Below are 25,354 nucleotides of genomic sequence, written 5' to 3' on the forward strand. Positions count from 1 at the left end.
TAGCATAAAATCAAGGAAAGTAATCATATGTCCATACGTTACCACTACCATGAGAAACTCAGGGGAAAAGTTATCTCCAAAATAGGGAACTACAAATTACTTTCAAACCTAATTTAACCTAAGTTTATGTTGGTTAACCAAAATAAACTAAAAAAACATTATTCCATTATTTCCATTCATACCCAAGTCTTTAGTTTAGAGTCAACTTGAGTACATAATAATTCTTAGATAACCAAACACAAGAAATTCCACACCATCAAGCAAACTTTGGTAGTTACAACTTCCAACCTCCAAAATACATAAACTCCCTTGCTATAAAATACTTTGCCATGTATTAGTTCCAAACCAAAGCATATAACCCCCAAACAAAACCATGGCAAAATGCTTTAAACATCCCGCCACGGAAGATGACGCGATAATTCTTTTTTCCACTTCAGACTCGAACGAAGAATTATCCGGTTGCTCCTCCTCTTCCTCCTCCTCGCGCCACCACTCACCGCCACCATCCACCACGGCTCACAAGTTAAGTGTCAAAAACCTTTCCTACACCCTCAAACAAAATGGGGGCCCATTTCATAAGCCCAAGCCCAACATTGAGATCCTCAAATCAGTTTCTTTCACAGCCCAAAGTTCCCAAATGCTAGCTATTGTGGGCCCAAGTGGGACAGGAAAGTCCACTCTTTTAAGGGTCATTTCCGGGAGAGTAAAAGAGAAAGAATTTGACCCAAATTCAATCTCTTAAAATGGATACCCAATAAAAAGACCAGCCCAATTAAGAACTTTATGTGGGTTTGTGGCCCAAGAAGATGATTTACTTCCTTTGTTAACCGTTAAAGAAACTTTAATGTTTCGCGCCAAATTTCGGTTAAGGCAGTTAACCTCAGAGGAGAGGAAAAAGAGAGTTGAGAGTTTGTTGCAAGAACTTGGGTTACTCCAAGTTGCAAATAGCTTTGTGGGTGATGAAGAAAACAGGGGAATTTCTGGGGGAGAGCGAAAACGTGTATCGATTGGTGTCGAATTGATCCATGACCCTCCAATCTTGCTCCTAGATGAGCCAACTTCAGGGTTAGATAGCTCCTCAGCACTTCAAGTCATTGAATTGCTTTCTTCATTGATGTCGAAATCGACACAAAAGAGTGTTATCTTCTCGATACACCAACCGAGTTATCGAATGTTTAAGCATATTTCTCACTTCTTGATCTTATCCCATGGGTGGGTGGCTCACAATGGAAGCCTCGAATCGCTTGAGGGAAGGATCTCCCATCTTGGTTACCAAATTCCCTTACAATTAAATGCCTTAGAGTTTGCTATGGAGATAATTTCCAAACTCGAAGATAAAAAATCGACAATTTCACAAATGGAGCAACCTAATACCCCTCCTAACACAACAATTTGGAATGAGGATGAGAAATTCGACTTTCACGAATCAAGCTCATCGACAAATGATGAAGGAATTAAAGGGTATTTCTACAATTGGGGTCTTGAAATAATGATCCTTTGTTCAAGATTTTGGAAAGTGATTTATAGAACAAAGCAACTATTTCTTGCAAGAACAATGCAAGCTCTTGTAGGAGGATTAGGCCTAGGAAGTGTGTATGTGAAACTAGGAAAAAACGAAACCGGTGTTGGAGAAAGATTAGGCCTATTTGCATTCAGTCTAAGCTTCCTCCTTTCGTCGACAGTTGAAGCATTACCTATATACCTCCAAGAAAGAAAGGTTATCATGAAAGAATCCTCAAGAAAAGCATATAGAATGTCTTCTTATATGATAGCCAATACCCTAATTTTCCTCCCATTTTTACTTGTAATAGCCCTTCTTTTCTCTGTTCCTGTGTATTGGATTGTAGGGTTAAACCCTTCAATCCAAGCATTCTCCTTCTTCGTTTTCGCTGTATGGCTAATTATTTCCATGGCAAGCTCATTAGTCATGTTCCTAAGCTCAATATCCCCGGATTTTATAGCCGGAAACTCGCTCATTTGCACCGTTCTTGGAGCATTCTTCTTGTTCTCTGGCTACTTCATACCAAAAGAGATCATACCAAAGTATTGGATTTTTATGTACTATGTTTCATTATATAGGTACCCTTTGGACTCATTGATTGTTAACGAATATTGGGGTATGAGAAATGATTGTTTTGCTTGGGCAAATAATAATAACCATACTACTAGTAATTGTTTGATGAATGGAGGTGATGTTTTGAGGAATAGAGGGCTTGATAGAGATACTAGATGGGAAAATGTTGGGATTATGATCGGGTTTTTCATTGTGTATCGCGTTATTTGTTGGATTATATTAGCACGAAGAGCTGCAACAACAATCTTGTAGTTCAATTTCATGTAAAAACTCATTGATTTCATGTAATGTATTTGAATAATTGCATACTTTGTTGGTTTAATGTTCTAATATATATTGTCATAAAATTGTTTAACAATGGATCCGTGGCGCAATGGTAGCGCGTCTGACTCCAGATCAGAAGGTTGCGTGTTCGATTCACGTCGGGTTCAAAACCCCCGATCCAATATCACGGATATATTTTTTTGGCTAAACAACACTTTAATTTTTGTTTCTTATAATCCATGGTTTTATTTACAGTGAATTTTTAAACTAAGATTTTTTTACAGAAACAAAGACAGCACACTCTAAAAGCCTAAAGTATTCATATTTCACGTTATGTCATAATCAATTTTATTTGAACTTCCAATCATTTATTACAAAATGTTAATTACATTTGAGTTTTACTAAAAGAAGGTATGATGAGTTAAAAACGCAAACTTTGTATTTTTTTGGGTTAATTTTTGTTTTTGGAATGAACAAAGTTTATCAGAAGTTCAGAACTACGTTTGAGGTTGGGAAGTCTAAAAAGGAGAACGATTGTAGTGTTTTAATCTCATGTGTTCATTATAAAAATGTAATCATCTATTACTCTTACATAAAGATAAATGAACTCACAAAAGTTTCTATTGTATGATAAGATTTTAAACAATTGTGACCGCGATACATGAAAAGAAAACTTCTTGACGGGTATAGTTGAATGTTAATAATGGCTTGTACTATGGAGTATGGAATTATTGAGATGTGAAGAATATTTTTTGAAATTACAGAGTAGTTTACTAACACAAACATTAATTTTCTATTTGAAACAAAACCCTATAGGTGTATTGAGTCTAAGACTAATCTAATTAGAGATAAGCATGGGTCGATAAGGCACGACACGAAAAAAGCTTGACTCAAAACAAGTCTGCCATGGTACTAGAAATACACTGGAAGGTCAATTATTTTCAAAATACGTCATGAGCTTAAAAAGTTAATCCATGTATTAGGTCGCTTGTTTTTTTTTTTTTTTTAAAAAAAATATTTTTTTAATCTATTTACAAAAAATATTGTCACAACACGAATTACACAACATGACACATGGAACATGAGGTCCTATGTAATAAAATCAACACAATTCCGACTTAGCAAAAGTTTTGTCACTCCGTTACAAACCCTATTTATTTAAGTACGATACACGCTAACATGACACTTAAGCTTAAGGACCCGGCCAAGAGCCCAAGACCGTGCCCGAGGCAAATGCGTGACAAAAGAAAGTCAACTGTTTATTTCTGCAACTTTAATGAATAGCGAGTCAGTCCGTAAAATAAAACCCCAGTTGTCAATAAGTTGAGTAACGTTTGAGACGGGGAGAATTTTCTCCTTCCCTCTCACATTCTTCTTCCATCAATAATGTCCCACTTCTCACTTTCCATGTGATTTTAACTCATACTTCACCCCTTTTATTTCCTCCTCTGTTTTCTCTCTCCTCCAATTTCCCACCCTTTGCAATTACTCCTCTGCATCATCAATTCCAGAATTTCAGGTACCCTCATTTTACTCACCATTTTTACTAACATTTATTTTAATTCAATTTCAATAAAAATTGAGAATTTCATCTGGGGTTTCAATTTTTTTCAAAATTTATTCATACCCTTTTTGTTAAAATCATTTTTATGTGCAGAATTTGTTGAATGATTGAGGGAAAATGAATGGGAGGAAAAGCATAATAAACAGGGGAACTCTGTTTTTATGGGTGGCATTAACAATTGGGATTTGTTTTGTCACTTTAATGTGGTTAAAAAATCAACCTAAAAGAGTGGGTTATAATGATCCGGGCCGGGCTGACCCGGTTGTTGAAATGCCTAAAGAACGGAAAGAAGCCGAAGGCCGGAACCCGAGGTTTCATGTAGCAGTCACGGCTACAGACACACCATATAGCAAATGGCAATGTAGGATAATGTACTATTGGTATAAGAGGGTTAAGGGTTTGCCCGGGTCGGATATGGGCGGGTTTACTCGGGTTTTACATTCGGGCCGGCCCGATAATTTGATGGGGGAGATCCCTTCTTTTGTTGTGGATCCTCTCCCTCATGGCCTTGACCAGGTGAGTTTTAGTTTTTGTGTTTGAATGATTATGCTTTAGTTTAGTTTAGTTTAGTCTAATTTGCAGTTTAGTTCAGTTCAGCTTCTATCATTTCAGTTCAGCTCCTAATTTTCTTCTCTCATAAAATATTCATTTTAGCTCAACTTAGCTTAGTTCAGTTATAGCAACCAACCAAACTAAACTTTTGGTATTCCTTAAAAAAAAAGAACTAAACTTTTAGTAGAGGCCCTAGAGGGTGATTGTGGTGTGAGGATCCTCTTGAGTTACTAAAACGACGAAGAAATAATTTCAAAATGTAAGAAATAGGTACCTTCAAAACCTCATTATTATTCTTCTTAGACTAGATAGTTCAATAAAAAAAATTCCGTTCTTTAGTAGATAATGTGGTTATTTGATTGACATCTAAATTTATAAAATGTGCAAATTCATAGGAAATAAAAAATTGAAAAGTTGTTTCGTTAGCATATGCATAGAAGCATAGGAAGTGGAACTTTCTAATTCTACTTACCACAAAATAGGGGAAGTTGCTTACTTGCTTACATAACTCACTTGGGTAAGTAGAACTCAAGTTATTAGGCATACATACAAGTAATTAATCTAATTTGGTTTAAAATAAGTAATTAATCTAATTATATTGGTACTTATTAAATTATTATTGGTTGGGCTTTTGGCAATTTTGTTAATTTATTGTATGGTGATGTGGTTTTCTAGTCTAGCAGAATATAGTATAGTTTACTTTGCTTTTAGTTCATGTTTCATGAAATCAAGGTCAAATAATTATATGGTTAGGTGCATAATTGCTTCTCTGGTACCTGTTCTGGTCAAGGTTTCAAAATCAGATATACATCTTTCATCATTGGCAATATTCATTGCAGATAATTGGTCTAAATAATAGGTTACTTGTTTGATTTGGGAACAACTTTCTACTATTCTATTAACATATTTTAATTTATGTAATCTGACTCATAAAAATTTCTTATATTTGCTTGTTCTAAAGTCGAGATTTTTATTTTATTTAGGGATATGTTGTGCTGAATAGACCTTGGGCATTTGTGCAATGGTTGGAAAAGGCAACAATTGAGGAAGAGTGAGTAATTGCATCAAAACTTAAAAGATTTCTCCAAATCTTTGATACTTGCTCCGTCTATAAAAGTTGTCACCTTTATAAAATTAGTAGTAGTTCGTGATTGAATATTTCACGCCCGTGTAAATACTTGGTATAACCATAAAAATCTGATTTCTTTACAAGCATCACGTATCCTTAATTATAAGAAATTGAGATAAACAACTAATTCGGGATTCAGTAAGTATGGAGTAAAAAATTCCTTGATTCCTTTATTTTGTGGTAAGTGACATTTTACCAATGTTAATGTAGATATGTCTTGATGGCTGAACCAGACCATATATTTCTTAAACCCTTGCCTAACCTAGCACACGGAAAATTCCCGGCTGCATACCCATTTTTCTACATCAGACCAGCTGAAAACGAGAAGCTTATCAGGAAGTTCTATCCAAAAGGCTCCATATCAAATGTGGATCCAATCGGAAACTCTCCTGTCATAATAACCAAGGTATATCAGCAATGAATTGTGTCACTTTGTCAAAGTTGAACTAGTATTTTCCTTAATTTGGTATGAATTTTTTCCTGTCATAGTCCTTGCTGAAGGAAATCGCACCTATTTGGTTGAATTTATCATTGCAAATAAAGTACAATGCTGAAGCTGACCGCACTTTTGGTTGGGTGCAAGAAATGTGAGTTAGCTGATACAATTAACTGTTTTTTATCACCTTGATCAACTATATTCAACTCGCGCTTGCTTGATATTAATGTCAATGTGGTTGTATGAAGGTACGCGTATGCCATAGCTTCTGCATTGCACGGTGTAAAGCACATTCTTCACAAAAATTTCATGGTACAGCCTCCATGGGACGTGGATCTTGGGAAAAGTTATATCATCCATTTTACTTATGGTTGCGATTATACCATGAAGGTACTAATAATCATGCCTTGTACATTATTTCCAGTCACTTATTTGCTCTGACTTCCAAAATTTTATATGCAGGGAATCTTAACTTATGGAAAAATTGGTGAATGGCGCTTTGACAAGAGATTGTATATAAACAGTCCTCCCCCGAAAAATCTTACCCTGCCTCCTCCTGGCGTTCCTGAGACCGTGGTATGTCTCTGGCTTAGATAGCCACTTTCTGAATACATCATATATCAGGTTATACACACCAGACACCACATGGTTATACAAACAACATGACGCGTTGTTCTAATGTTCATTATTAGTGAAAACTTCCACATGACATAACCATTTTTTGTTCATTAACATTGCAGCAGTTTAAATCACTTTTGTAATGATGTGTATATGCTGATTTTTGGTGCAGGTAAGACTAGTAAAGATGGTAAATGAAGCTACAGCCAATATTCCTGGTTGGTAAACCCTGTAATCGAACACCTATGTTATGTACATAGCATATACAAAGAAATTCTTATACAAAGCATAGGTCTTTTTGGTTTTTGATGGGATGTTTACTGAATATCAATACAGAAAATGTACTGAAATACTCCATATTTTGACAAACAGAGAAGAAACTACAGTGTATTTTATAGAGAGGGGAGTCTCCTTCCTAATGACATACAAATTATGTTATACTTTTTAACAGTTTTACCTCAACACAGAATTAGATGCTTGAATTCAATTATGGAAGATTATAAAAAGATTTACGACGCCCCCTTTGGTTTCAATGTGAGCATTAGGTACTGCTTGTATGATCACGGTACATGTCAGTCTTATCCTTGCAATGGTTGGTTTCAAACTTTCAATTACAGGTCGATACTACCACCGCCATTTTAGACTTGCATTGGTCAGATCAGTTTAGTTCAAATCAATTATTAGTAGGATTAATTATACACAAGTCAATTAAATCTTGGTTGGTTGGTTGATCATTTCATATAATAAAAAATGGGCTAGTGTTCATCTATCCATATACAAAACACCAATCATCATATATAGTCAATGATTTCTTGCAACAACTAATCTTGTCTCTCTTTATTTTATGAACTACTTGTATAATACAAACAATTTCATTTGTTAAGTTTTGTATTTTTTATCCAACCTCTTTTCACTTCTTCAATTCTATACTTACAATTTGGCTTTCATTCATTTTTCTTATAAAATCATTCTAAAGTTTCACTAATTTTTTCTAGTGATAAACCATACTAGTACTAGGATGAATAGGAGAATTAGAATGAGCAGGGGAGCTATGTTTTTGTTTGTGGCACTAGCTATTGGGTTTTGTATAGCCATATGTAACTTTTCTACTCTATTGTTGATAAGAAGTCAACCAAAAGAGTTAAGTAGTTACGGGCCGGATCCACGTGTTGAACCGGTAATCAACGTGCCCACGGACCCGGATCAGGGCGTCGGCCTAAACCGGCTGAAGTTTCATGTCGCGGTAACAGCCACGGATTCAGTCTATAGCAAATGGCAGTGCAGGATAATGTACTATTGGTACAAGAGAGTTAAAGATTTGCCCGGGTCTGATATGGGTGGGTTTACCCGGGTTTTGCATTCGGGTCAATCCGATAGTTTGATGGAGGAGATCCCTTCCTTTGTGGTGGATCCTCTTCCTGAGGGTGTTGATCAGGTGAGTGCCATTGTGATAAATTAATTAATCTTTGAGGTATGATTAATAGACTCCTAATAGTAATCTCTTCTAATGATCCTCCTATAATGAAATAATAAAGCCATCCTCTTTGTCTTTCAAAAAAAAAAAAAAAAAAAAAAAGAAAAGAAAAGTCTACTATAAAAAGTGCAACTTAGCTGGTGGACTCGGGTGTATAGTGCTCATGGTACATCGTGTATCCAGTCAAAATAACAACACTTGATCTTTAGTTTTGAGTTAGTATATGTTCTTTTGAATTAGTATATGTTCTTGTAATTTTCTTTTTAATACATCAACCCACCCATGTGCATTTAATTTTTGACTGAAAAAATAAACATGCATTTAAGGTTCAAACTTTATTGACCAAAAATTCTCTAAAATTGAAGGCTATAATTCACAATTGAAGATCAATTCGGGAAAATTTCTAAAAAATTAATAAAGGTTTGTTCTAAATTTGACAACTTTTTGCATAGGGATACGTTGTGTTAAACAGACCATGGGCTTTTGTTCAATGGTTGGAAATGGCAACAATCGAGGAAGAGTAAGTGATTTCTCAATTTCCTTAATTCCTTCATGAAGAAGAATTTATTTTGTAACAAGCTAAGTGACATTATCAAACAAAATTACACATAAAATCTTGATGTAGATATATTTTGATGGGTGAACCAGACCATCTATTTGTGAAACCCTTGCCTAATTTGGCACAAGGAAAAAACCCGGCAGCATATCCGTTTTTCTACATCAAACCCGAAGAAAACGAGAAGATCATTCGAAAGTTTTACCCGGTAGGATCCATATCGAATGTGGATCCTATTGGAAGCTCACCAGTTATAATAGCAAAGGTACAAAGTAAATAAGAAAGCAATGAAATTTTGTCCTAGTTACCTCATTTATTTTCTTATGTTCTCATAGACTATTAATGGTACACTCTACGACTTGTTAGTCATTGCTAAAAGAAATCGCGCCTACTTGGATGAATCTATCTTTGCGAATAAAAAGTGATCCAGAGGCGGATAGTACCTTTGATTGGGTGCAAGAAATGTGAGTTAAAATTTTACTGTCTACTTTTGGATTCAGTCGTCACATTATTAGTTCAAATAATATTATAGATGTGACTAATAATTTCTAACAATGCTCCGTGATCAACTATATTTGTCTTGAGATTAATGTCGAAATGTGCTTGTGTGAAGGTATGCATATGCCATAGCTTCAGCATTACATGGGGTGAAGCACAATCTTCATGAACATTTCATGTTGCAGGTACTAAAATTATGGCTATATTTGCATAATTTGTATTTTAGCAATGTGTATATTTACTTTGATAATATTAATGTTAACTCCTGTATTTATTTCAGCCTCCAAGGGACTGGAATATTGGAAATAGTTATATCATCCACTATACTTATGGTTGTGATTATAACAAGAAGGTACATATTAACCATTGTTTCTACCCAAATTAACATATTAACAACTAATAAATCAAAGAGCTAAAAACATAAGCCAATAGTATTGACATATACCGCCTTTTCATTCTCTAGGAACCAACTGCTAGTACATCCTCAACTATAAACAATTAAACAGAATAAACCATGCTAAAACATCTGGTGCAATGTTCGTTGTAATGCTGCATCTAGCTATTTCTTTGGTCTGATAATCACAACTATGCAGGGAGAGCTTACTTATGGACAGATCACTGATTGGCATTTCGACAAGAGATCGTTTCAAGACGGTCCTCCACCCAAGGATCTTACACTGCCTCCTCCTGGAGCTCCTGAGACTGTGGTAAGCCTCTGATTTCATTAGATGTCTTTGTCTTTAAAGTCTAAACAGTGCTGCAAATTTACATTAACAGTCATAATCGACATTGCACGACTTCATTGAGCATTTTTAAGTTACTCGAAATCACAGTTGAGTATTGTGGATGGCTGCTACTCTTGCTGCAGGTAAGATTAATTAAAATGGTGAACGAAGCCACAGCCAATTTACCCGGATGGGAAAATCTGTAATTACAGTATAACACATTCTCTGAGGATAACATACATTCATGGAAATTCTTATACAAAGCATAGGACTACTATTGAGATTTTGTTAAGGAGCAAAGTTGCATATGAAGTGTTGCAGTGGTGCAGAAGATATATGAACAGAGAAGCTAAAACGCGATGCAGGAGAGACAGTTCATTCGCGGTGCATAATTGCATTCTTAAAGAAATGTGTATGGGTTCTGAGATTTGTGATCAGTATTAATTATATTTCCCATATTTATGATAATGTTACACTCCAAATTACACCAAAACTACCTGAAATTTGGTACATTTTTCAGATTAGATGATCTAATCTACCTATACTGATACACTGACTATATAGGGCCTTAAGGGTGTTGTTGAGTGTCAGATTTTACAGGTCTTGAAGTGAGAGAAGGCCTCATTTTGACAATCTGTTCTTCATGAACTCCTAACTTCTTGGCAAGTCTTGCTGCCTCGAAGAATCGATTTACTGCATCCTCCATGTACTCCTTCCCTTGCATCACTGTCATTCCTTTAGCTATACTCTCAGGATAACTTGACAGTATGTCGTCGCCTTTCATCACCGCTGCAAGATGCATCAGCTCTTGCTGAAACTCACTCAGCTGCCTGTTTTCATCTGCCTCCCCCTGCCTCATCCTCACCGGCATTGGCAGTTGCACTATAACCACATACACGAACATAAATATTTATATGAACAACGAGTTTTCAAGAAATACACAAAGACATACATTATGTTACACTGGTGTAGTTTAAGAAAAGTTTGAACTAACCAGGACAATCTGTTCTAGGTTGAGTTCGGGTTTGTACGATGCCCTCAAAGGTGCCAGCCCAAGCATCTCTTTTAGTTAGGAAAGGGCTAGACAGGTTGAAGAGTTTCTTGACAGTAGCTGCAATCGACGAGTGCTCGTACTCTGATGTTGGATAAGGTCCTTTAGCCTTATGAACAACTGCAAAAATGTATCACATATGAACAAGTTGAGCATTCTATAAACAATGGTACAACAAGAAATTAAGTTCGGAATAAATAAAAAAATCCGACCTGCCGGAATCGAACCAGCGACCTAAGGATGTCTATTGGAACAACTACAGTCCTCCGCTCTACCAACTGAGCTAAGGTCGGATATTAGTTCTAAACTCTATATTTACTGAACCATCATATACATATAATCATCAATTAATTAATGTTTAAATTGTTTAGAAATTTTATTTTTTGGTAAATAACTGTATTATTTTTAAACTAAAATTAATTCATTAACTTCTACAAAAGATATATCGAGTATGTATTTAGCGCATACAGAATAACAAAATAAAACTTCAACAAAACTATGATTATTGCAAATCAAATATCCTTCGTACCTTCTACAAAGAAAACTTGTAAATGGAGAAAACATGGATGTGGTAGGAAGTCAATTTACCCAACTCTTTCAAAAGGTTTACCTTCTAATGTTGAAACTCTTTGAGGTATTGTACAACTTAGGTCAACAAACTATTCAATTACAACTTTTTGTTAAAAATAATAATTATCTGGCCATATATGTTTTCTATCATCAACTTTAGGGGATTTCAATAATATCATTTTGCATTTCTAGCTAATTAAATAAATCTCCAATATCATCAAAATTTTACTTTGGACTCCACTTGGCCACAATGAGACCAATAATGCAATTACATAATCCAGCTCTCAACCCATTTTAGTCAAAAGCGTTATCTAGATACTTTCTCTCATCAATTTCTTCAAGTAAAAAAAATTAATTAAATTAAAGACGAGGTTGATTGTATACTTACTGGTACCCTTCTCGATCCAAGGTGAAATCGCTATAGTAGGGACCCGAACTCCCAACCTATCAAACTTAAATAAGAAAGGCTCTGGCCCACAATACCATCGGGGCTAGGGACCCCACTAACCGGGGTAGGGACATGATCGTAAAACCCACCATGCTCGTCGTATGTGATCAAGAGGAGGGTTTCATTCCATTGTGGACTAGCCCTTAGGGTTTCATACACCTCCTTTACGAACAATTGACCATGGTACACGTCGTGTGATGGGTGATCGTCGTTGGCTGGGTTAGCCTTAGTGTCCGTGTATCGTTGCTCCACGACTACGTAGCTTGGGAGCTTCCCTTCTTTAGCATGTCTTTTGAAAAACGTACCATAAGGTAAAAATTTTGTGACATACTTAAGCTTTCTTAGATTGCGGTAGAACAATGTGGCCGGAATATTTTGGTAGTAAATTCCAAAGGATTTTCCTTCACTATCCAAGTTCTCGAATATTGTCCTTTGAGGGTACCCTGTTTAACAAATATAATCAAGTGACGTGTTACTCATAATCATTATTGTTTTGCAATAAATCAATACTTGCAACACGTACTCCTTCCATTGCACAACGTTTTTACACTAATAATTTTAAATTATAAACCACATTGTTTTCACATCAACTACTAAACAAGTGCCCAAGTTTTCTAAGAAAAAAAATTACTACTCCGTATAAACTTTGTGCAAATACGGAGTACAAATGATGCATTTAAATATTACGGAGTACAAGATTAATGTTATAATTCTAACACGGGTTAAAATAGATTGACTCAAATTTAACAACTGTGGATAAATAATTTTTCGGAGTAATTGTTTACGGAGTATAAAATAATGAACATGTGGAGAGCAAAAGCTCAAATTACTAGAAACAATTTCAATTATAATTATCATGTCTATAATTGTGAAAAAAGAAACACGTCAATTAAAAAAGAGCGACAAAAGATATAAAAAAAAAAAATAATAATACTTAGTACTACGTACTAAGAGTTACCTTTAGCGAGTAAGGCCGGGATATTACTAGTAGCCCCAGCTGAAGTAGCCGAGTGAATAAAAAGCCGGTTCGGTTGAGTCGAGGTCGGAGCGGAAGCAAACCACCGATCGAACAGGGCAAATTCTTGAACCAAAGCTTGATAAACCGGAACCATTTCCGGTCTATACCCATTCATAACATGTATAGCCATTTCCATACTCTTATTAATAGAATACGCTTGCTGAGCGAACCCATTCATAGGAACCGGTTCGGACCCGGTTTGGTCCGACCCAAAAATCTGTTCCCTCATTGCTTGAAAAGAGTGACCCGGGTCCGGGTCAACCACATAATGAGCCGTGTCATTGTAATAAATAATTGGAGAACCCGGTTCAGAGAGTGAAATCCGGTTTGACTCAGACCCGTTTACGCCGTCGATTTTCGGGTTGAGTTTTTTCATCCAACCCAACATGTGGTCGAAGGACCGGTTTTCCATTACTAAAATAACAACGGTTTTGATAGGTGAACCGTGGATTAAAAGAATGTGGTTATTTTGGAGGATAATTAGGATTAATAGAAATGAATGAATGAAATATGGGATACTCTTATTTTTGTTGTTAAACTTCATTGTTGCTCAACTTTTTTTTGGTTGAGTTATGAAAATGGAGAGAGAAAATGGAGTAATGTAGGAAAGTTTGGTAGGCAAATATTGGCTTTCTTCTCTAATCATGGTGCATTGGTGCCTTTATTATTTATACACTTTTTTTGGTGTTTATCTATTTGTCCATTTTCGACTTTTTCTGTGTTGAACTATTAAGCTTAAAATTATGGGTACTCGTTTTCAATTATCTTCTTCAATACAAGAAAAGTTAGTACAAAGTGCTTGGTAGTAGTTTGTAACCTTGCTTTTCGAGAACTTTGAAGTTTGATTCCAACCTTTAAGTCAAAAATAACAATAATTAACTACTTTCTTATAATTTTCACCACGTATATTTAGGACCTGTTCAGATTCACTGAATTGAACTGAACTGATTGGAGCTAAACTGAACTGAAATTAAGCTGAAGATAACAGGCCCTTAATAAGCATCATAACCCTTACAACCAATGAGCAAGGGGGTGCAAGCCCCTACCCGCCCTAACTAAGATCTGACTTAATTTTGAATTAAGTATACTAAGGTGTGTATCAAAGAAGGAGATTCAATTAATAATATCTTTTTTAAAAAAAAGAGAAGAATGTTGATACTTGATAGATAATTAAAGTTTTATTCAATTAAACCATTATACAAAGGGGAATAGGGGATCGTTGTGGCTTGTGGGGCATGTGACTAATGCGCAATTGCGGTCGATTGGATAGAGGAAAGGGGGGAAAGGAGACAAAGCAGTAGAGAGGATGTATGTCGTTTTGTCTAGCTTGAGCTTGAGCCTTGTGTTTATGGGGTCAGGTTGTCGTATTACTTTTCATTTATGAATCAATCTACGTCTTAAAACAAATGATTTAAAATAAACTAAGGTAGTAAACATTAACTGTCTTTAGTATGATCCTCTACTTAATCATATTATCTAAATTTGATTTCATGTATCCAAAACTGAAAATTATTGACCAGAATTGGTGATCAATGTGTAAGATGAAACATAATCTTTCGATATCCTATTAATATGATATTTTTCTCAAGTAGAAACTTCTCTGAGAACTCCACTATGCTCTATGCATTTTTCTCTAATCATCAAAATGAAATGAATGAAGCAGACTATTTTACGGCATTAAACAGCAGTCACTCGCACCAAACAGCAGACTTGGTTCGGTAAAATCACCTATGGGGCTGGAAGTTGGAAAGCCTGAGAGAGAACAAAAGATAACTGTTTTATTGCATATCTTATAGAAAGTTTGATACAGCTTAGCAAACAGAAGGTTTTCAGAATTCAAATAACATACTTAAGTTTTTTGGTTCAAACAACATACTTAAGTTTCAAATAACACAAACACACGTAAAAGCAAGAAATGTCATCAGTTTTCCTGATGATTATTTAGCAACCCCTAAGATCAGAGGTGATATGGTTTCTTCATAAACCCTCCAATGCATGCATCACAACTCCCAACTAAAGCCTCCAAAACAAAACCATCAGTGTTTCAGAAACTCCAGGAAAAGAACACTAGTTCCAGCCATCTTCCGGTAACAGCAGCCAACTGACGAGAAAACTATGACAAGCATCAACACTGGACAACTGTCTGCTTGACCAAACACAGCAGTTTTCTATGTAATTTATCATCCATCGAGTGACCAAATCAACCGGGAAATATCATGGTCAAAAGGGGAAAAGATGGCGACAAAAATAATTTAGTTTGCAACAAGCCATTTTAATCACTCCTCCCACCAGAGGAATCGGCAGAATCTGCATAACAAAAATGTGTGGTCAATAGCAATAAAGTTTAGTGGAGGTTTGCATTCGCTGCAAAGAGATAATAAATATTGAAGGCAGTCAAGTATGAAATTCCAAAACAGAAGGTTGAAGTGAAATGAAGCAAGAGCATATCTATAATTTAGAGTAGCTTCAAAGTCAACCTGATATGAACTGAAGCACTCGAAAAACAAAACCACAATGAAAGAACATAAAATTATGTTGATGGTAGAATAGGAGGAGTTTACTCACAAGTTTGGCAGTTAGTCCTCGCTGGACACCTTACACCACCCATCACCTTGTACACCAAAAAACAGTGAGAACAGTACATAGCTGGGGTGTGCACTTGGCAAAATAATGCAGGACAGGACATTCATCATATTCAATCTCCGGGCCTTGAAAAGAAAAAAAATGACAGTCAGCAATTCAGCAAGTATGATTTAGGTCAAAACCAAAGAACCATCACTTAGCAATGACTTATACTCACCATCCACATCGCAAAACACCACCAAAGTGATCTCACACACGATACTGACCAGTCCAGGGGGATTGTCCTTGGTACTGCTCTGGCTGAGGAGTGAACTGGTGATTCCCAGTCATAGCATGCTGTTGTTCAAGCAACTTTTGCTCATGGTTGTGATTTAGATTTCGGAAAGGCTGGTAATCTGGATAGTTTTTCAGGTTCCCCCCTTGAAACTGAGCAGCAGAAGCTTGCATTCCAGGAAATGGCAAGCCAGTATTTCCATTTGAGCTATTCATATTAGTTAAGAACTGGGAGTTGGCATGTAGAACATTATTACTAGCATGATTGGGCCCTATATTACTTACTGAGGGTGGCATGTGATAACCATCCAACCAGCTATAATCGTCAACTACTAAAGACCCATTATTCCCAGGCACACCAGACATAGGCATACTAACATGTTTCGGAGGAACAGGACTAAAACCAGGTGGAGGCCCAAGATGCCTAACAGGACGGCCCACTTGACTTTTAAAAGCTGCTGAAGAGAAAGATGGTGGCTTTACAGACATATTATCAGTAGAGATTTCAGGAAATGCAGAATAATCCATCTTGGATGAGTGTATAACTTCTGGAGCTCTTCTGTAATCTGAGTAGATAGCAGTATCCATAAAACTAGCAGATGGTTGGGGAGGCAAATGTGAACCAGCACCCAGGATACCCAAACTTCCTTTCAATTCAGAATTCGATACATGGCCATTTTCCATGAACTTCAATTTGTTTATGCCATCGGCAAGAGAAGCTTGCTGTTCAACAAGCCATCGTGAATCATGCATATCCCTCACGGGATAACTTTGTGCAGCAACATTGCCAGATGGCGGAATACGTTCTGACGTAGCCTGTTGATAGTGCACGCTGGATACAGGTGGGGTACTCCTTCCCTGCTTTAATTCCTCATTAAAGATCCAAGTTGGTCCAGTGGCATCCATCTGCTTCTCAACAAGTGCTGGCTTAAAAACAATTTCTTCATCATCGTCATCTCCTTCACCTAATTGCTGAATATTCTCCTTCATTGTCATAGAATTAACAGAAGACATTGTAACCACTTGCTCAGTTGAAGGTGATTCAGTTAACCCCACATAGGAACTCGGCATGCTATTGTCAGATACTTGCAGTTGAACTCCAATAACAAATTGTTTCACCTTTGAATCATAGGACACAGACTTGTGATCAACCATTGCTACACTAACCAAGGCTCTGCCTGCAGCAATGATCCTTTTTACTCGAGTTCGTTTTTCCTTACTACTACCACCAACACTGATTAACTGCTTTCTTGAAAAATCTAGAATACTATGTGCAGGAAGAATGGGCAAAAACCCCCTCAACTCAAAATCCTCTGACAAAGCAAGTCGACTTTCAGTCTCCCCTTCATCATACCTGGTCATGTTAGTAAAACAAGTTTCATCCCCATCATCATCAGCTGCAACCAGACGACTGGAGAGAAGCTTATTAAGCAAAGCTATGCAATGCTTCCAGAATGACGATCTAGCAGCAGTTGGTTTTTTCTCATTGGTGGTGCAAGCTGTGAATTCTGGATAACACGCTAACCACTCGAGAAATACCAGAATGCTAGGTAGAAGGAAACTAGATGAAGGATCATGAAGTTGTACAGATCTCTCGACAATAAGACTCATAAATTCAAAAGTAACAGTACGAGCATTATCACATAGAAGATTGTGCTGTAAGATTTCAGCATAAGAGTGACCTTCATTCTTCTTACTCACATTATAAACTGTGAATATGAGGATAGCCACAAGTCTCAAAATGGCAAGCCCATTCTCCATACCATCTTTGCCAAAATTCAATTCTTCCTCTGCTCCAGAAGAAAGAAGCTCATGAAATACTCCTCTTACTGAAGAAAGAACAGCAGCAAATGTCTCCATGCTGAAAGAAGTGATTAAAAATTAGAAGATACTAAAATGATTGTTAGTCGTACCTTATATATGCAAAATTAAGTACCTAGTACGAGTGAATAAAATGCCATGAAGCCGGACAAACTGGGTACAGAATTCCTTATATTTCTCCTTGACACTAACTTCTCTGTCCCCACTGGTCTTTGTTGTCTCAATCAGCTGATTATAGTTTTGACGATTCTGTAATAATCCAAAAAATCATATCAGAAACAAACTCTATTAAAATCATTCAACCAGCTAAGATGGACTAACAAATTTACCCCCACCTCAATGCTTAAAATGAATTAAATTGTGATGATAGACAATACTTAGCTTATTCCTTATCAAGAAAACCAAAAAAACAAAAGAGTAGTAAAAATCTCATCAAAATGAGGAAACCTTGGAAGGCATTTCAAGAGATGGATCATGAGATTCATAACATACAAATCCTCGAAGTAATGAGAACATTATAAATGATAGGAGGATACTTATCCACTGTTTTAAACAAACAGCCAAGTGAAACCCAGCACATAGCAGAGAAAACAAATCAAGCAAAAGCACCTCACTCCTCAAGCTTGACCAAATACATCCAATGAGAGGAATGAAAACTTAAATTAAAGCACCATATGTTTACATGTAGTTGCAAGGAATCAATATTTAGGGGAAGGGTATGTTAGTCATAGCCTATTAGTGGTAGCTTGGGGAATAAGTTAGAGTTTGTTATGAGAGTTTTTCAATAAATAGGCCTCATTAGGAGGAATAATGATGAGGTTGACTATTGTTGAGGTTATGTAATTGGCAGAGAGGGAGCCTCTCGAAAGCTCATACTTGGGAGAGAATCCACCTCTCGAAAGTGGAATTATCATTCAATTAATTGTAATTTTCATCTTAATGCTATAATCATCTTCTTCATCTTAATTTCTGCCATTACTAGTGCTGTAACCAAGCTAATCTCTAGCAGTAGTATATGAGTGGTTTTATTTTTGTACCTTTTCAAATGCAATAACCAAATTGTCTTTTGCAGTTGGAAAGGGAATCTCAGCAGCCAAACTTCTAAAATAACGGTAAACAGCCACCAGTTCATCACTTGAGTATGTAGACAATATTGCAAGCTGACAAGACAACATTGACCCAGGATAAATAATTTTTAAAAATCAAACAAAAATCTATACAATATTAAGAAAAAAATTTACTATCAAAGAAATAAGAAAAATAGAACCAACAATCATATAGATAAGATGACAAACCTGGTGATGTGGATTGCCGTTGGATGGCCAAAGAGACGCAGCTTGCAGATAGTAACTTGAAGCTGCAGAAAACTCACGAACTCTAGATTCACCCTCCCCATACACACCTTTGTAACGTGCAAGATCACCTAGATATATGAGACTACGATGACAAGAAACTAGTGCCTTCTTCACATCAGATGGCTTAGCAGTGTCAGTTCCCATAACAGTATCACTGTCTGAATCTTCAGTAAAATGCCCTAAAGGGAGACCATACTTCGCTCTAATTTTAAGAATCAAGTCATGATAGAAGCCAGTAGCCTCAGATAGGAAGGCCTTAAACTGAACACGGATTTTTGTTATTCTGTCTTGTACTTGAGGAGCTCTCCCGCTGTTAGTTGCAGATGATCGTACAGAAGCTTGAGCAGCACTGAAGTGTCCTCTGAATTCCTCAATTCGCTTGTAATGAAGTTGCCATAGGGAAAATTCAATATTATGCTGTTCAGAAAAGGCATGATCTTCAAGAATTATTGCCTCATAGTTCTCTCTTATCTGATACCAAGCATTAGGATCAGATGGAATCTTAGCCTGGAGAGACTTCTGCCGCTTCTTTTCCAACTCAATATTCTACAGGAAATGAATTTTCAGAGTGCATAAGGTAATATAATAAACAGCATGAAAAATTGAAAAGTATCTGACATAAGACTTCATGTCCAATTACAAAAGCATTAACAGACAAGAAAAGGAGCACATGCACATTAATAAGCTCACGGTTAGCAATATCTGACAATGGAGAGAGGCACAACTGCAAAGCATTGAACATGGAAGGACATAACAACACACCTTGTTATATAACTGCAGAGCACGTTCCTTTGATGCTGAATTAGGTGTCTTTTCCATCTGAACAACCATCAATAATGACTATCTCGATTTCACTCAACATTAACCCTGATCATAAAATTTAAACAAAACCATCAAAAAAAAAAAAAAAAGAGCATTTGAGGGATGGGGTTGGGGGTGCTGAACCTCCACAACAAATAACCAAATTGAAAGCCAATACAGCAGATATTTGGTGCCTTAAAAAGCTCAGAAAACTCCAAACAATTTCTAACAAGTCTAAGTTATTGGACTTTGATTCGGCAAGACATTGAAAAGGGTCCTATTGAACTAACAAACTAACAGTATCAATCCAAGCCGAGATTAAAGCCAACTTTAAATTTGCAATTACCTATCCAAACTCTAAGAAAAATAAGTTTTCAAACTTCACAGTTCACAAGTGCTAAAATCATGAAAATGCTGGCAACTCAGCATACTTGGAAGCACTAGAATAAGACAATTACATATCAATCAGAATTACCAACAAGGCCAACGCATTTGCAACCCTAGGCAATTCATCATCAAATTCAGTACTAATCAGCTCGGTCTTTCGTAAAACGACTTCAAAATCAAAACCCACAACCTACTAAACCCTATCAGGCTTCAAAAACCCGGATTGCACAACACCTCCATTCAATGATCGCAAGTTCATTCTCATAACCCAAACCTATATTAGCGACTAATCCGACACCGCAGCAGATGGAACCTTATATACATTAAGCAAACTAAAACTATATTTTAGAACCTGAACAAGTCAAAATTGATGATAATGCTAATTTTAATAAACATGGAACAAAAACCCCAACATAAGCAAGATATAAAAAAATCAAGTCTTGACATAAAGTAAAGGAACCGATCAACCCAAAATTGATTTCAACGCAAAAATCAACACTTTCATCAATATAATGTAAACCCACATAAGAATCCATAAACCCAGAAAAGGCTCAATCCAATTAACAAATTAATTATAAAAAAACCCCAAATTTTAGGGAAATTGTACATAATTGACAATTGGGAACCCAACAACTACAGGGAAAGAAAAAAAAATCAAATAGCATAAAAAACCAACAATGTCAATGAAAAACAACAACGACCCATCAAATAATTAGACAATCAGAAATCAAAAACAAGAAATTGAAGAAGATAAGAGTAGAATAACTTACCCCCCAAGAAGGAGGAAGAGTGGTGAGAGGCAGAATGGAAGGTGAAGTAGAGAGAGAAAAGGGTAGAAATTGTATTGGTGGGTCAATCTTAGAGAGAGAAAATAATGTGAGAGATTTGGGGGAAAAAGACTCAGAGCCTCAGGTCTCACAAAACCTTAAGAGACGGAAGATACCACGTTTTGTAAGAATTTTCCAAATAATTACTTGTATCAAAAATTAATCTTCCTTTCATATCAATTAACAAATTTAATTATTTTTTTTTTCACTATACATATGTTAACTTGGACTATAATCATATACAATGTTTTAAAACAGATTTTGATATAAAGTTTCATAATATCAATATTTTTTATAATTTTTATTTAAATGTGTTAAAGTTTGACTGTGTCAATTATTGTAAAACAAAGAGAGTATATACATTCCTTCTTCTCCTTTTGTTTCAAAACAATCGACAATACTCCCTCCAATCCGTAACAATTGACGCAGTCAAACTTGACACATATGTCAATGCACTATTTAGTTATTTAAAAATATATTTAATGATTAAATTTGTTTTTTATACATTAATAATAAACGAGGGTCAAAGTTGGTATATGAATAGTAAAAAAATTCAAACGTGTCAATTATCACAAAGAGTGTATTTAACAGTTCAATTAATTATAACTCGGACACAAAACTAGCGTGTTATAAATTTGTTATATATACATAATGTTCGTTTTAAAAAGAACTAAATTTATAGTATATATTATAATTTAATATTGTGATTGATTAAAATAAATTAAGTTAAATTTATTTATTCAATTTTTCAAGATTAATTTACTTTTTTCACTCCTAAAATTGTTAAAAAGTGCTTTCTCACTTTGACTTTTTTTTTCCCTCACAAAAAAAATTCCAAATGGGAGTAAATGTGTAATAATGAAAAGTACAAGAAATTAGGAATGGTGGTGATTTTTATTCATTTATTTATTTATTTTTATCTTACACTGTTACACATACAATTATTAAATGATTGTTAATTTGTTAGAGGACAGCTTAAGCTGATAGTTGAAATTCAAGATCGATTTATATACTCTACCAAATTCATTATTGAATTAATATATATATATATATATATATATATATATATATATATATATATATATATATATATATATATATATATATATATATATATATATATATCTTCTTACTAATGATACTAGAGAAAATACACCTTTTATATCTCAAATACATACAAAGTAGTGTATTTCAAAAAAAAACATTAAAGAGTTAGTTTTTACCAAAATAAAATAAAATAAAAAAATAAAGATAAGGGAAGAGATAGATTTTTTTAAGGAAAAAGTCAAATAAATTTCAAACAAAGTCATAGAGTAACGCCTTACCAACCTAATAATCTTAAAATTAAAGAGATAACAAATCATTTGGAAAATGAGATACAAAAACTCTCAACCTGAGCAAAATTGCAGACAAGTTTTTCAGAGTAGGGTATAACTTGAGTCACTTGACGATGTTTTCAGGAGACTTGAACATAAAGCTGAGCTCCTACAACTCTGATTTATGTTGTCAAACTGTTGCTATCGATCGTGCTGCAGTTGCGTCTGCCTTTAGGAGTGATCATAAGCTGGGTTCTGTAAAATTTTGTACGTAACTAGAACGGAGGGAGTACAGAACTACCAATGAACTTGAAATTATTTTACTCCGTAATATATATGAATATATTGATAGTGTATTTACAGTACGGGAAATCATTTCCTCGATTAGCTACAAGCCTACAACAAACGATGCAACATCCACCTTCAGATGCAGATAACTAACCATAATCTATCTAGTGACACTAGGCTGAGACCTCTCAAACAGTTCAACAGATCAAACCAAAAGCTTGCAATGCTTTAGTATGTACAGAACGTAAAGGACAACACCACAATCATAAACAAACTTAACTACGAAATTTGATGTATGATTGTTCATTCCATCTTCATATTTGCCCGCCAACTCCATCCTTTCCACCTAATATTGCTCAGCCATCCGAATTGAAGCAAAGGTTGTCCTGATCCAAGCTTCACGAGATATGTTCTGTAAGGTATGAGTATGTTCCTGAGACCTGCCAGCAAAATCAACAGGCAAGTATATCAAGGATAGGTTAACAATCAACGATTAAAAAATAAGGTTAAGAAAATATTAACACAAAGTACCTTGTGTGCACATTGTTCTATAAACATGAGCAACATGCTTATTCCCTTTAGTGTGCACTTGAGTCTTCTCTAAGCACTCCAAAAAAGCTAGATCAGCTTCCAGCAGCTTTGCTTGGTCATGAGTGTCATAGCCTATATCATGACAATAGCAACAATAATCCAACCAATCTATAGGGCGCTTGTCCCAAACATGGGAGCCTCCGTCCTTCCCACTCGACCAATTTGGCCCACAGTAATGACCATATCTTGGAAAGAACTGAGACAAGAAAGCCCGAGGTCCAGTATGCCAAGGAACCTTAGACACATAAGGCCTAAACCGTAATCGAGGGGATTGAGAAGCAGTTGACATATCACCAGCTCTAGATCTTGCTCGTCTTTTCAACCCTTTATTAATAGTAGTTGGCATAGGCAATTTATCTCTAAGATTGACAGCCCAAGGGATGATCGAAAGAAGAGACCATCCAAAGAAGTTGAAATCAATTGATGGCCAATTCTTAGGCGACTCTGTAACTATAAGTGGAGACTTCAATGTTTGTTCCATCTCGCCGCTATTCTTGTTGGGAATTTGATCAGGAAACTTGAAGCTCATCACTAAAAGAAGGCGAAAAACGTCTTTAACACCAGATCATTAAATTCCCCTGTCATTTCATACACAACACCATACTGTCAATAAAACCTTGTATTCACCCACAATCTTCTGAACACAAGGCCCACTTCTACCTCAGAATCTTCATTCACACCATATTATTCGTATAACTGTATGTTAAGTGTTAACCTTAAACATTCAGCTAAAGACATATTACACTTGATCACACCATTCACACCAAATAAGACCATATTCGAAATGTCAAAAATTACTTGATGAACATGACAAATAACCTCTTACACCTCTTCAAATTACACCCAAATTATACAAAATATACAAAATTCATGAGAATATACCTCAAACTATGGATTTTAATAAAGCATGGCAAGAAAGATACACTTAAATACTCATCTTCTACTCTTAAAAGAAGCATCAATGAAAATTCAGCCAAAAATCTCTTAATTTACATCTAAGTTCTAGAGAGGCAACATGCATACAAATGGATAGTTTATAAATTCAATATATTCATTATCTTCAAAAACCCATAAACCTCACATAGGGAAACCCACTTCAATTATTCATCAATTCTCACCCAATTTCTAAAAATTAACTGATGGGTTATTGAAAAAATTGATGGAAAAAAAAAAAAAAAAAAACCAATTAATCCTCTTATTTTTCTCTTGAATTACCAAAACACATAATTCAAATCCTAGAAGAGACGTAAAACCCAAAATTCAAAAGCATTCATTCAATAATTCCCAGAAATTTACAGCATAATTAACATTAAAAACACACGAAATCATGCAATTCAAAATATAAAAATGGAATAGACTTACATGGGCAATTGGGAAAATCTTCATAAGAATCGTAATCAAAAGAGCAACCAGAATGAGCGAGAATGTTCGAGAGGAGAGAGAAAGCGACAATCAAAGGAAGAAGAAGTAAGTGTTGTTGAGTGGCGTGTTAATTTCCTGGTTAAGAAGAGAGAGGAAAACGGAAAAAGATGGGAATTTTGTTTTCAAAAGAATTAAATGGTGGATATTCGATTTCATTCAATCTTCAAATTTCCAATTACAAATTCAATTTGCAGATTATACGCCGCTTTTTATTGGGCATTGCGGTTTGTTTTTATGTTGCTTAACATTTTGTACCTTTTTTTTTTTTTTTTTTAATATTGTACTCCGTATTGACCGTATATATGAATTGCATTATCGAATACAGAGTATTTAAGTGGTCAATGTAGTTTACACAAATTGTCGTATGAACCCGAGATGATACTCTTGGTTGTACCGTGCACAGTAGTACTGTACACATGGTAAGCTTTGGGTTTCGGATATTTTTAGATTGTGTTTGGATGGAATGTATTTATGTATGCTTGTTACGCACATTTAGTTGCAGTCTCCAAAGATGCTTATCATTGATGCATCATTGAAGAGGCAAAATAGACGTTTTTTGAAGATTGATTTCAATTAGGTCGTGAGAATAAGAGGCCCATTTAAGAATGTTGCTTATTAAAGCAATTTAAGAATAACAGGCTTTTATTTAGCTAAGAACAAATAAACTCGTGCTAACCAGAGTTCGCACAGAGCGATCAAACTACAGTACTTAA

The 25,354-nt window shown here is 35.5% G+C and overlaps 4 protein-coding genes, 2 non-coding genes and 2 pseudogenes across 8 annotated transcripts; 4 read left to right on the forward strand and 4 right to left on the reverse strand.

Moving 5' to 3' along the window:
- The first annotated feature begins 372 nt into the window (after positions 1–372).
- On the forward strand, positions 373–2,326 carry LOC145574222 (ABC transporter G family member 23 pseudogene; annotated as a pseudogene).
- Positions 2,327–2,433: 107 nt separating this feature from the next.
- Positions 2,434–2,505, forward strand: TRNAW-CCA (transfer RNA tryptophan (anticodon CCA)). The gene has a single exon. It is a non-coding gene; the product is annotated as a tRNA-Trp (tRNA).
- A 1,221-nt stretch (positions 2,506–3,726) lies between these two features.
- LOC145574226 (hydroxyproline O-arabinosyltransferase NOD3-like) lies at positions 3,727–7,145 on the forward strand. Its single transcript, XM_081631968.1, has 8 exons — positions 3,727–3,857; positions 3,996–4,418; positions 5,438–5,505; positions 5,794–5,989; positions 6,073–6,170; positions 6,268–6,409; positions 6,482–6,595; positions 6,810–7,145. The coding sequence occupies exons 2-8, from the start codon at positions 4,020–4,022 to the stop codon at positions 6,861–6,863; spliced, it is 1,071 nt and encodes a 356-aa protein (XP_081488094.1). The 5' UTR covers positions 3,727–3,857; positions 3,996–4,019; the 3' UTR covers positions 6,864–7,145.
- Positions 7,146–7,673: 528 nt separating this feature from the next.
- Positions 7,674–10,239, forward strand: LOC145574227 (hydroxyproline O-arabinosyltransferase NOD3-like). The gene is made up of 8 exons (XM_081631969.1): positions 7,674–8,072; positions 8,564–8,631; positions 8,737–8,932; positions 9,034–9,131; positions 9,281–9,350; positions 9,446–9,517; positions 9,759–9,872; positions 10,034–10,239. Exons 1-8 carry the CDS (start codon positions 7,674–7,676, stop codon positions 10,094–10,096), a joined length of 1,080 nt encoding a protein of 359 aa, XP_081488095.1. The 3' UTR covers positions 10,097–10,239.
- LOC145574223 (non-specific phospholipase C2-like) lies at positions 10,239–13,600 on the reverse strand (annotated as a pseudogene). The gene is made up of 4 exons (XR_014098027.1): positions 12,918–13,600; positions 11,900–12,402; positions 10,885–11,061; positions 10,239–10,772 (listed from the first exon to the last, which is right to left on the reverse strand). The product of XR_014098027.1 is annotated as a non-specific phospholipase C2-like (transcript).
- TRNAY-GUA (transfer RNA tyrosine (anticodon GUA)) lies at positions 11,148–11,234 on the reverse strand. The gene is given in 2 exon segments: positions 11,148–11,183; positions 11,198–11,234. It is a non-coding gene; the product is annotated as a tRNA-Tyr (tRNA).
- Positions 13,601–14,732: 1,132 nt separating the features above from the next.
- LOC145574218 (nonsense-mediated mRNA decay factor SMG7-like) lies at positions 14,733–21,166 on the reverse strand. The gene is made up of 8 exons (XM_081631962.1): positions 20,968–21,166; positions 19,772–19,876; positions 18,950–19,555; positions 18,692–18,814; positions 17,770–17,903; positions 15,778–17,694; positions 15,543–15,685; positions 14,733–15,284 (listed from the first exon to the last, which is right to left on the reverse strand). Exons 2-6 carry the CDS (start codon positions 19,838–19,840, stop codon positions 15,810–15,812), a joined length of 2,817 nt encoding a protein of 938 aa, XP_081488088.1. The 5' UTR covers positions 19,841–19,876; positions 20,968–21,166; the 3' UTR covers positions 14,733–15,284; positions 15,543–15,685; positions 15,778–15,809.
- Positions 21,167–22,644: 1,478 nt separating this feature from the next.
- On the reverse strand, positions 22,645–24,808 carry LOC145574229 (uncharacterized). Of its 2 annotated transcripts, none has more exons than XM_081631971.1 (3): positions 24,582–24,808; positions 23,160–23,797; positions 22,645–23,068 (listed from the first exon to the last, which is right to left on the reverse strand). In XM_081631971.1, the coding sequence occupies exons 2-3, from the start codon at positions 23,746–23,748 to the stop codon at positions 22,932–22,934; spliced, it is 726 nt and encodes a 241-aa protein (XP_081488097.1). In that variant the 5' UTR covers positions 23,749–23,797; positions 24,582–24,808; the 3' UTR covers positions 22,645–22,931. The 2 variants fall into 2 exon arrangements, with proteins under 2 accessions (XP_081488097.1, XP_081488098.1); XM_081631972.1 differs by having other exon boundaries at positions 23,160–23,915.
- Between the last annotated feature and the right edge of the window lie 546 nt (positions 24,809–25,354).

This window comes from Chenopodium album, chromosome 13 (assembly GCF_948465745.1).
Source record: "Chenopodium album chromosome 13, dcCheAlbu1.1, whole genome shotgun sequence".
In the NCBI taxonomy this organism is placed as follows: domain Eukaryota; kingdom Viridiplantae; phylum Streptophyta; class Magnoliopsida; order Caryophyllales; family Amaranthaceae; genus Chenopodium; species Chenopodium album.